Raw genomic sequence first — 11,576 nt, 5'->3', positions numbered from 1 at the left:
TCCTCTTTCGATTTCCGGAGCGGGAGCTTCCGCTTCCGGACCGAGCAGCCTGAGGGAGCGGAGGGAGCAGAGTCGGGCGCTGTTTCCGCGTCGGTGGCCGTGAGGGGCGGGAGGCGCCGCGGCCTCCTCCTCCTCCTCCTCCTGCAGGTACCGCCTTCTGCCGTCGGGAAAGGGGCGACCCTGTCGGGGCGGCGCCCGGGAAAGGGAGGCAGCGCTGCTGCCGTCGCTTGAGAAGAACAAGGACCGCGGCGGCGGCGGCGGCGGCACCCATAATACGTCTTGGTTGTGAAAGTGGGTGGTTAAAAATCCTCCTGCTCCGGCAGGGCTTCCGTGTGGGGAACAGTCGTGCTCTTGAGACGTTGTAGTTCTAGTATGGAAATGTTGTTCTCGTTCTGTTTGTTCATATGCCGCCTTTTCCCCAGGCCGAGACTCAGGCGCCTTACCCAAGTCGAAGCAGCACAGACATAATACTGTACAGAAAGCAAAACACCTGTGAAAAGTAACAGTTAAAAAGTTACTGAACCCCAAAACAATATTTTTAAAAATGCTATTACAATGCTGTTTTACTGTACACTATTATTATTATTGTGGGACGCAGGTGGCGCTGTGGGTTAAAGCCTCAGCGCCTAGGACTTGCCGATCGAAAGGTCGGCGGTTCGAATCCCTGCGGCGGGGTGCGCTCCCGCTGCTCGGTCCCAGCGCCTGCCAACCTAGCAGTTCGAAAGCACCTCCAGGTGCAAGTAGATAAATAGGGACCGCTTACCAGCGGGAAGGTAAACGGCGTTTCCGTGTGCGGCTCTGGCTCGCCAGAGCAGCGATGTCACGCTGGCCACGTGACCCGGAAGTGTCTCCGGACAGCGCTGGCCCCTGGCCTCTTGAGTGAGATGGGCGCACAACCCCAGAGTCTGTCAAGACTGGCCCGTACGGGCAGGGGTACCTTTACCTTTACCTTATTATTATTATTATTATTTAGATGCTCTGCGGTTTTAAAACAGGGGTGGTTAACTCCCAAATATTGGGGCAGGGTCCCCCACCCTAATCTTCTTCATCCTGCCCCAATCTCCACTTGTTTTGGCAGAGGTGGAGAGCTCTCACAGAGGGTCATCTAGCCCAGACCCTGCAATGCAGGAATCTCAACACACAGTTAATCCAACTTGAAAGCGATACCGGATGGACCCTACTTAACTCTGCGCATGTGCTAGCAGTTTTCTTAAAGCACCACTATGAAAAGAAAAATATGATAAAGGACAAATGCTGCTGGGGTCTTTGGGGAGATGGATATTGCCTGCTCATCCAACTCTGGTGATCTGATCAATTGCTGGATGTGTCTGGTGTGGGCAATGGCACACGCCCACACACACCAGGCAATCTGCAGGCATCAGTTGAAGTGGTTGGTGGCTGGTTTGGGGGGTGGGTGTTCTGTACACATGTTTGTGTGTGCAGGAATCCTTCCACTGTCATGCAACCCTGGGGCAGCTACCTTCAACCTTTCAACCCAAATATGCATCTGGGGATCCATTTTTTAATCATAGAAGGGACCCTGAGGGTCATCTAGTCCCCCACCTGCCATTCAGGAATCTCAGCTAAATCATCCATTTGCAAACCCACGTGCTAAACCCTGTCCGCGAAGGCTAACACCCCCCCCCCGAAATGAGACATGACAATAATGTATGGGTTTAAATTAGGCCACAACTTTATTGAATTTTAGGTGTAGGAACCTTGGCTTAGGCCTTGGAAGGTATCCCTCTCAACCAGTGGCGTAGCGTGGGGGGTGCAGGGGGGGCCGGCCGCACCGGGCGCAACACCTGGGGGTTAGGGTTAGGGGGCGCAAATCCACGGGTTAGGAGGCGCAAATTACTTGCCTTGCCCCGGGTGCTGACAATCCACACTACGCCACTGCTCTCAACCCAACGGGCTGAGGATGTGCAGGGCAGTCAGGTGCAGTGGGAAGAGACTGTAAAGCATGAACTTACACAGCATGCCCTCCCCCTCACCAAAGCTGGGAGTTTGACCTACTTGCCGCCGTTCTAGGGCCAGTGACTCCAGTAATCCACACTTTAAGCAGCACTGCAACGCCGCCGGGTGGGGTGCATGAGGATGTCACCCCCCATCTCGAAGATAGACTATAGGATACTGTCCAAGGCCTAAAAACCACTAAAGTTGTGACGAATTGCTACGGGGAAGGCAAAACCTGCCAATGCTGGGAAATTCCTTCCCATTTCTGAATACCGCAACCATCTTCTGACCATAGCAGCGCCCGCTGACCTAGAAAGCAAGAGGTTAGCCTGCAAAAGAAGACCATGTTATCTTTTTAGGGAGGGTTGTGTGGGTGAATCTGGAAGGAAACCAAATGAGTTCACTCTAGGCCAAAGGACATTGGCCTTTTTTCCTTGCCTTCACCGCACCCCCAGCGGCAGCCCATTGTCCTGCTGAGATGGGGGCGGGGTGATGGCCACCCTATAGGAAGGTGGGTGGCACCTGGCCAGGTAAGCCCGTGCAGTCGCAAACCCCGCCCACCTCTTGGGAGGGGGCAAGCGGAATTTGCTCCTGTTGCGACCCACCTTGGATCAGTTGAAGACCAGTACAATAGAGGGTTGGCTAAAGGTTTCTGCATCCCTCCACCTAATTTTCCAAATCCAAATAATTTTAGGTTAGCCACCCCTTTTTAAAAATGATAAAACTCCCACCTTTGTCATTGAAACTCCACTGGGTATTTACAGTGTGTGAGTTTCCTTGAGAAAGCTATGCCCAAGAAGGTGTTCCACAAATAAAATTATACATTAAAATATTTATTCCTTCTCTTTTATCTGCCTCTTGGGGTAGGGCACAGAGCATAAAAAGAGTTATGTAATACAGTTTTTACACTGCATAATATCAAAGCAGCTAAAAGCAAACAGCAGCAAGTGAGGCCTTAAATTAGTGCAGAAGAAGCTCTGTGACTGAAGTGCTAAAAGTATGCAAAAGAAATATAATTACTTACTTTGTATGCTTTTAAATTAGAAAAGCCACAGTACTACCTTTCGGTATTTCCAATTCGACTCCACTGTTAGTCTTTAACACCCATAACACTATTTTTGCTCCCTGTCTAGGTCATTAATTGTTATGCTGGATTTCCTAGGCTTTTGGTGAAAGTTGCAGCAGTTTCAGATCTGTGGATGGTCAACAACGGTTTTCTGCCCTTCTCATGAGCCATGGCCTACCAGCTCTATAGAAATACCACGCTGGGGAATAGTCTTCAGGAGAGCCTAGATGAGCTCATACAGGTAGACTGTAGACTTTTATGCCCTTGTAAGCCTGAACAGCCCAGTGCTGAACTTACACCAGGGTTTTCTGCCCCCCTGGACACATAAGTGGAATGAGCATAAGTGGGGAGCACCCTGCTGCACCTCCAGCTCACAAGGAGACTTTCCTCAGAGCCCAAAGGGAGTATCCTCTTCAGGATCCTGGAATGCTCACAAGCCAGAAGTGTAACAGAGCTTTGTTGAGGCTCTTCTGGCACTGTACATGACTTGAACGCACGTAAATGGTGGGATGCTTGTACAAGCCACAAAATATGACTGAATAAAATGTAACACAGTGTTTATTTGCTCTTTACCTCCTCCCTCCCAAACCTCGCATCATGTGTGGATTTATAAGTAAAGATGAAACACATCAGGGTAATGGTAAGAGGAAATCCACAAAGGAAGATGGCCCTTCTAACTTTTCAGTGCAAACCTAACATTTAAAGTTTAAACTTTTTAAACTGAAAGCATAAGGCTTGCAATCTAGCAAACTCCGTGCCAGAAATCAAATGCTTATTTGCTAGTCTGGAAAAACTGAAGATGGGCAGAATACCCATACTAAGACACACGCAGACCTGACTGAAATATGTTAAGAGGGTAGCTAAATTTTTGTATATGGAAAATCGTTGGGACTGTACTGGTTAGAATTTAACAAGGGAATTTTCTATCTGTTGTTAAAATTGTGAAAGCATAATTTTTTGATATATTTTGCTCAGGCCTTTTTAATTGGATTGGTGTAACTGAGAACAGCCGCAAATTTAATTTAATTGTCAGTCTGCTCAGTTATTAGGATTGTGTTGTTTAGATAGTGGTTTAACATTTTTGTTTAAAGTGTTGTATGATTTAATTGTTGCTATGTTGTCCATTGTGTCCTACCCTAGGATCATTGATTTGGTGGAGGGCAGGCTAGAAATTGAAATAATAAATTAATAAAGGAATTTTATAGTGGTGATTACAATGTTTCTATGTAATCAGAACTATTATAATTTAAGATTTTGGAGAGATGAGCTTGTATTCAATATTGAATGTAATTTATCCTCAAAGCTGAATGTTTTTATTTTTTATCTCCATTTTAGTCTCAGCAGATCACCCCCCAGCTTGCCCTTCAAGTGCTACTTCAGTTTGACAAAGCTATCAATTCTGCATTGGCACAACGGGTCAGAAACAGAGTCAATTTCAGGGTAAGAAGGCTAAATGCTAAGGAAGAGTAGCTTATGGCTTCTACCATTTACAGTAACTTTTGCTGACTTAAAATGGGTGCAGACTTCTTTTGACTCCAGCTTGCAACGTCTTCCTTTGAAGCAAGTTTTTTTTAAAAAAATAATGTTAGGAATCAGCAAAAATGTGAACTCAGAAGAATATATACTTTGATGTTCCAATGCAGTGCAAAACTGGAGGAGGCACCTTGGTTATTTTTGTTGACATAATTTTTTCCTGATTTTTTAAAAATGTGGTTTAGTGTTTCATGTGAGCCATCTTGGAAGGATTTATAAAAGGTGAAATATAAGATATGAAAAGAAACCAGCATATGGACTTTGTGTCCTGAAAGGTGGATATAAATCATTATAACAAATTAGTTATAAAATGTTGGTGGCAGGACATGCAGCAGTTATACAGAATTTCAAAAAACTGGGTTAGCTTTGCTATATGCCCAAGGGCTGGACTGTGCATTTAAGGGGGGGGGGGGGGGATCTAATTGTACTTCTCAGTCCGGCATTTGGCTGTTCTAATTCTCTTCTTTATTCTGTGTGGGTGTTTTCTTCTTCTTCTTTAAGCCTACCACAAGGTGGCACAAGAAGCACACACTTCAGATTTACTCTGAGGCACACGGGTGGCACAAAATATGAGTGAAACAATTCCAAAGAAGTTTTTCTTGAAGTTACTTAGATGTTCTTCTCTCTCTCTCTTCCTTCCTCTGTTCGCTCCTAAAGGGCTCCCTGAACACATACAGATTTTGTGACAACGTTTGGACATTTGTACTGAATGATGTTGAATTCAGAGAGGTCACTGAGCTTGTGAAAGTGGATAAAGTGAAAATAGTAGCCTGTGATGGAAAAAGTAAGTTCTGGAATGTGATGTGTGTGAAGATGCTGAGATCAGGTGGCAGAGTAGCAATAGATTTTTTTTTTTTATATTACACAAGAATTACAGCTGTCGGCAAAGCCATGAGTCTTTGATGAGAAAATTTTGCACAAAGCATATGAAAGGCTTTTTCTCCCTCCCCTTAAAGTGTCCTAAAATACATTTGACCCCTTGTTTGGTGGTGGTGCCACCCCAGTCATGAAACATGCTTTCCTTGGTAGCACAGTACATGATGAAAATTTACTGAGTCTCCCAACCATTCAGAGACTATGTTTGGTTTAATTTCAGTTATTTCAGCCTCTAAACTTCTTATTTCACACATGTTGTTTTTGTTTTACTGATGGCTTTTGATTGTATTTTGACTCTCTTTGATAGTTTTATTTTGATGTACCGTAAACTTCTTTTGGGGTCATTTTTGAGTAGAAGTGTTACATTAGAATGCAAGATAAAATAGGACCTGGCTATTCTGGTTCTTGAATTGAGCTTTTCAAATGAGAGAGTTCCTCTGTCACCTGCCCTGTAAGTCTCAATTAAAATGGGATTTTCTACCAGGGCAGGATTTTACGAAGAAAGGATGTGTTTGGGTTTTAACATGATAAAAAGTGGCAAATGCATCTTTGTTGCTATTATGTTTATATCCCACTAGTTTTTATTTCGTACAAGTTATGTACCGCTTGACTGTAGAAAACATCAAAGCAGTGTACAAACTATAACTTCTCAGCCAAGATTGGCTTACAATTAAAGCCATCAGAAGGGGTACTAAACATTAGAGATGTGTGTGTAGCTTTTTCTTTTGGCCTCTGGCAGCTGGTGTAATAGTCCATCCAGCTCTAGATTTTTCCTTCCAGAAGAAGGTGGCAAAAGTATCTGCAGGTGGGGCACGGGGTTGGCTGATGGTCAAAGTGCCAGGCCACAGACAACACCTCATCATATCATTAGGGAAATGCCCTTTAGCCACAATGGGTATTTGTTGTGTAATTGCTGTGTGTGTCTAACACTGTTTGGAAGCAGAATTTTAAGTGTTTACACGGCACTGCTGCAAATAAAGGATGTGTTACCGGCCTATGAAGGCCTGAAAGCCAACTGGCTTGGGGCAATGGATTTCTAGAGTCTCTATGGGGAAAGGCCATAGCTTAGCAGTAGAACATCTGCTTTGAATGCAAAAGACCCTAAGCACACAGCATCCTAATCCATAGCACCTCCAGTTAGGCCTGGGGATATCCCATCTGAAACTTTAGAACTATTCTGCTGCTATACAGTGTAGACCAGGAACCTGTGGCCCTCCTCATGGCCATGCTGTTTGGGGCTGATGGAAGTTGGAGTCCAACAACCATAGGCTCCCCATCCCTGCTATAGACAATGCTCAGCTTGGTGGACCAATGGTCTGAATTGGTATAAGGTAGCTTTCTGTTTAAATCAACCCTTTATTCAGTACCTCAAGAGTTGTTGTTGTTGTTGTTTAGTCGTTTAGTCGTGTCCGACTCTTCGTGACCCCATGGATCAGAGAACGCCAGGCACTCCTGTCCTCCACTGCCCCCCGCAGCTTGGTCAGACTCATGCTGGTAACCTCAAAAACACTATCCAACCATCTCATCCTCTGTCGCCCCCTTCTCCTTGTGCCCTCCATCTTTCCCAACATCAGGGTCTTCTCCAGGGAGTCTTCTCTTCTCATGAGGTGGCCAAAGTATTGGAGCCTCAGCTTCACAATCTGTCCTTCCAGTGAGCACTCAGGGCTGATTTCCTTCAGAATGGAGAGGTTTGATCTTCTTGCAGTCCATGGGACTCTCAAGAGTCTCCTCCAGCACCATAATTCAAAAGCATCAATTCTTCGGCGATCAGCCTTCTTTATGGTCCAGCTCTCACTTCCATACATCACTACTGGGAAAACCATAGAATCTCTTTATTTTTTAGAGGAATAACCCTAGAGTAGAATAGGGGTAGATGACATGCTTCCTGCTAAGTGTTGTTGGACTCTAAACCTCAGCAGCCCCAGCCAGCATGGCCATAGTCAGGGATTATGGGACCCATAGTCCAAAATATCTGGAGGGCAACACATTGCCTGTGCCTGGACTAGGGCATATGCTTTGTATGCAGGAGGTCCCAGGTTCAGTCCCAGCATCTCCAGGTGTGGGAGAGAGAAAACCCCTGTCTGCCATGTTCTTTTTAAAGCAGAAGTGAGGAACCTCAGGCCCTATATAGCCCTTGGGACTCTCCCCAAGCCACACCTCTCAGCAGCCATTCTCCAAGCCCTTCTGGGGTACTTTTGCCTGCCTGGAATATGTCATTGAAGTGTGACAATGCCTCTTACTTGCCTGGATGGAGAAATGGGTGTATGGGTGCAGAAATATCTCCACTTCTGCATGGATGGAATGTGACATATTGTACAGAGGAGAAGCTGCCATGCATTGTTCCACCTACATGTGTTTCTGGCCCCACCCACTACTGGTATGTGCTGCCCACCCCACCCCAGAAAGCTTCCCTTCCCCTGTGTTAAAGACAGTGAAGCAGGAGCTGACTAAAAAGTTGGCACCCTTGTATCTTAACAGTATTGCCTCTTGAAGGATCTTCCTACTTACAGACTTATGTGCCTTCTTTTTTATTTTTTAAAAAAATCAGTCTTCCTTCGGCACATAAATGCAATTTTTGTAACTTGCTGGTGCAGTGTTAGGTACTGAAGTGTTTCAGAAGGGTGCAGTCAACAGCCCTAGAGATAATGAGAGTGAGCCGCTGTTACTGATTGCAGTGTTTCCTCTCTAGCTGCCTTCTGTTCAAAACTGTCTCAATCCATATGAAAAACCTGGTCTATGAAGTTTGTATACAGCTCCCCATACAACTTACACCAGAACTTCAGCAGGAAGGGTTTCTAGGTCAGTGGTAAAGTGCATGCTTTGCATAAGGAATGTCCCAGGTTCAGTTCTTGGCATCTCAGCCTGACTCCCTGAATTTTTTTGCAACTGGCAAGACACCTGGAGAGGTGCCAAGCACATGCAACAATTCTTAGATATATGGATAAATGGCCTAACTCTTAGGGTAGGGTTTAGAATAAAACCAGTGAAAAGAATTTAGTAATGTAAAAATTAGGCACAAATCTCTTAGTTTCATTCAGGGTTCACGGAAGCCTTGTGGAGCTAACAAAAGTTGGAGAGCTGCTCATAAAATTTGTGAGATCTCATTTTGGACTTGGAGTTGTCTTTAACAGCAGTGTCCTGTTTTAAATTGTCTTCTTCTCACTTCCAGATACTGGTTCCAATGCTGCAGAGTGAAGAGGAAGATGGGTCCCTGTGCCAGCAATGTCTTTAAGAGGCTGCAATTCTGAGAGAGGAGGGTGGCCAGAGAGTGTGTGGATGACTATTTTAATGATGCAGATATGAGTAATCCATGCTGGAATGCCTTGTGGAACTGTCTTGGCAGAAGCTCTGTAGAGCATCTTTTGAGTTCACCTAAGACATGAAGGCAAAGAATATTGCTTTTTTAAAAAGAAAGAGAGAAACAAAAAACTAAGGATTAAATGTTGTTGCTTTTTGGTTCATCAAGGTAACTTCTCCAATAAACATTTTATTTAAAACTTTTAGATGAGTGGTAAGTAGGCCTGTGTCCTTTTCTTCTGTGAATCGGAATCCCTGGATGGGTTAAAGGAATCTTCTATCTTGTGTATATACAATCAACAATGTACATAATGTCTAAGGATGCCCCAAATTGTAATTAGCTGGGAATCTACACAAATTGAGAACCCCGAAAAAGAGATTAAAAAGTCGCGGGTCATCCTATATACTGGGTATGGGTGATGCAGAGCGGAGCCCGTCCACTGCTGTGGCAGCGGCTCCAAACCAGCAGCAGCTGGCGGCGGGCTCTGCTCCATGCCGGGTGGCTTTCTTCCAGTGTGGAACTGCCCAGCGTATTAGGCGACTGGGCTTATAAGACGAACCCCCAAATTGCAGCTGCCAATTTGGGGGGTCATCTAATATGCCCAGTCGCCTAATACGCTGGAATCTACGGTATTCTAGTTCTGTATTTTACCAGAACATATGATCAAACAGTTAGGCTTTGCTAGTATAAAAGGGTAACCACCCCCTCCCCTCACAGAAGAAAAGTGTGAAAAGGCAGCACTAATATAAGGAAAGTATGGAATAATAATGCCCATTGTTTTCAAGCCTTGGAAACCCTGGGAACTATGTACAGTATATGGAAGGCACCCTAGAATTTACCAGTATTTACAACCCTTTAAAGGTAAAGGGACCCCTGACCATTAGGTCCAGTCATGTTCGACTCTGGGGTTGCGGCGCTCATCTCGCTTTATTGGCTGAGGGAGCCAGCGTTTGTCCGCAGACAGCTTCCGGCTCATGTGGCCAGCATGACCAAGCTGCTTATGGCGAACCAGAGCAGCGCATGGAAACGCCGTTTACCTTCCCGCCAGAGCGGTACCTATTTATCTACTTGCACTTTGACATGCTTTTGAACTGCTGGGTTGGCAGGAGCAGGGACCGAGCAACGGGAGCTCACCCCATCATGGGAATTCGAACCGCCGACCTTCTGATCAGCAATTCCTAGGCTCTGTGGTATAACCCACAGCGCCACCCACGTCCCTTACAACCCTTTAGAAAGAGCCAATTGTGATGTACTTTAAACCTATGAACAAGCATAAAGTAAGACAGGGCAAAAAGCATGCATAAGCTAAAAACAAATTTGTAGCAAATCTACTCAAACAGTAACAGCAGATAATTGTACTGGCAAATGACATTCCTCAAAAGTCAAGGAGCTCTGTGCATCCGCTTTGCATGCAATGGGACCCGGGTTCAGTCTTCAATGGCATCTCCAGTTAACACCAGGATGGGGAACCTGTGGTCCTTTAGATGTTGTTGGACCACTACAATAATCTCTGACACTGTTGGCCATGCTGGCTGGAGCTGATGGTAGGGCACCAAGTTCTTTTGCCTGATCTAGCCCAACCTTCGGTATCCAGCAGTGGCCAGCCTGATGCTTCTAGGAAGCTCACAGCAGATGAAGGTGACAATCATTACCTGTTGCTTGTTCCCAGAGATACACTGCCTCCATACATGGAGGATCCTCTTAGCCATCATGGCTAATCACTTAGCAGGCCTACCCTTCCATAGCTCACTTTCCTGTGGCCTTCCAGATGTTGCTGGACTACAACTCCCATAATCTCCTGACCATTGGCTATGCTGGCTGGAGCTGATGGGAGTTGGAATCCCACAACCTCTGCAGGGCGTCAGGTTGTGCAAAGCAGTCTCAGGTATGCATGTGCTACAGAACTCTCCGCTTACCAAAGTTTTTTTGGGTTGTGGTGCTTCAGGTGTTGCTGGACTGCTGCTGCCATCATGTCTTACTGTTGGCCAAGCTGGCTGGAGCCCCTTGTTCCTCATCCCAGATGTACAGAACAAGTCTGTGGTCCTGCTCTGTTACTAAGAAAGTTGCTAACTTTTCCCTAACAGGTCAAGGTGTATTCCCTAAGGCAGTGTTTCCCAACCTTGGGCCTCCAGCTGTTTTTGGACTACAACTCCCATCATCCCTAGCTAGCAAGACCAGTGGTCAGGGATGATGGGAAAAACAGCTGGAGGCCCAAGGTTGGGAAACACTGCCCTAAGGTACCATATTTTTCAGGTTTGCTTCTCCCTATGGCGGTGATAAGTGATGATCTACCTGTACTGCATTCCATGTACACTACATCATTCACACACCCAAAGCTATAATTGTGGTGGCATAACTTGTACAAAAGTTTGCAGAAATGGTTTGGTATGCTCTTTTTAGTGGGAGTGAACCTAATGCCCTGAAGCCAACAAATATTTCAGATGGACTGACCTTTTTCTGGTCTCCTGCCTTTATGAGCAGCCTTCCTCCTAATTGTGCTGTCGGAGAAATGTGAGCACACACTTCATGGATAGAGGCTTAAAACCAGGGCTTCATTTTACTTCTAGAACATTGAGATCTGCCACAACGTGCTGCCATGGAGCAAATTCTTACTCTTTTTATGTAGATTACAGTGATACCTTGGGTTAAGTACTTGATTCATTCCGAAGGTCCGTTCTTAACCTGAAACTGTTCTTAACTGTTCTTAACCTGAAGCACCACTTTAGCTAATGGGGCCGCCGCGCTGGCAGAGCACGATTTCTGTTCTTATCCTGAAGCAAAGTTTTTAACCCGAGGTACTATTTCTGGGTTAGCAGAATCTAACCTGAAGCGTATGTAACCTGAAGC

General features: G+C 45.6%; 1 protein-coding gene across 2 annotated transcripts; it reads left to right on the top strand.

The window, feature by feature from the left end:
* The first annotated feature begins 11 nt into the window (after window positions 1-11).
* GTF2A2 (general transcription factor IIA subunit 2) lies at window positions 12-8,934 on the top strand. Of its 2 annotated transcripts, none has more exons than XM_079953536.1 (5): window positions 12-147; window positions 3,090-3,263; window positions 4,358-4,462; window positions 5,213-5,339; window positions 8,601-8,934. In XM_079953536.1, exons 2-5 carry the CDS (start codon window positions 3,192-3,194, stop codon window positions 8,624-8,626), a joined length of 330 nt encoding a protein of 109 aa, XP_079809662.1. In that variant the 5' UTR covers window positions 12-147; window positions 3,090-3,191; the 3' UTR covers window positions 8,627-8,934. The 2 variants fall into 2 exon arrangements, with proteins under 2 accessions (XP_079809662.1, XP_079809663.1); XM_079953537.1 differs by having other exon boundaries at window positions 13-147; window positions 3,119-3,263.
* Window positions 8,935-11,576: the final 2,642 nt, after the last annotated feature.

Source organism: Podarcis cretensis (assembly GCF_951804945.1).
Source record: "Podarcis cretensis genome assembly, chromosome: 14".
Taxonomy (NCBI): domain Eukaryota; kingdom Metazoa; phylum Chordata; class Lepidosauria; order Squamata; family Lacertidae; genus Podarcis; species Podarcis cretensis.
This window is presented reverse-complemented; position numbering and strand designations above follow the sequence as displayed.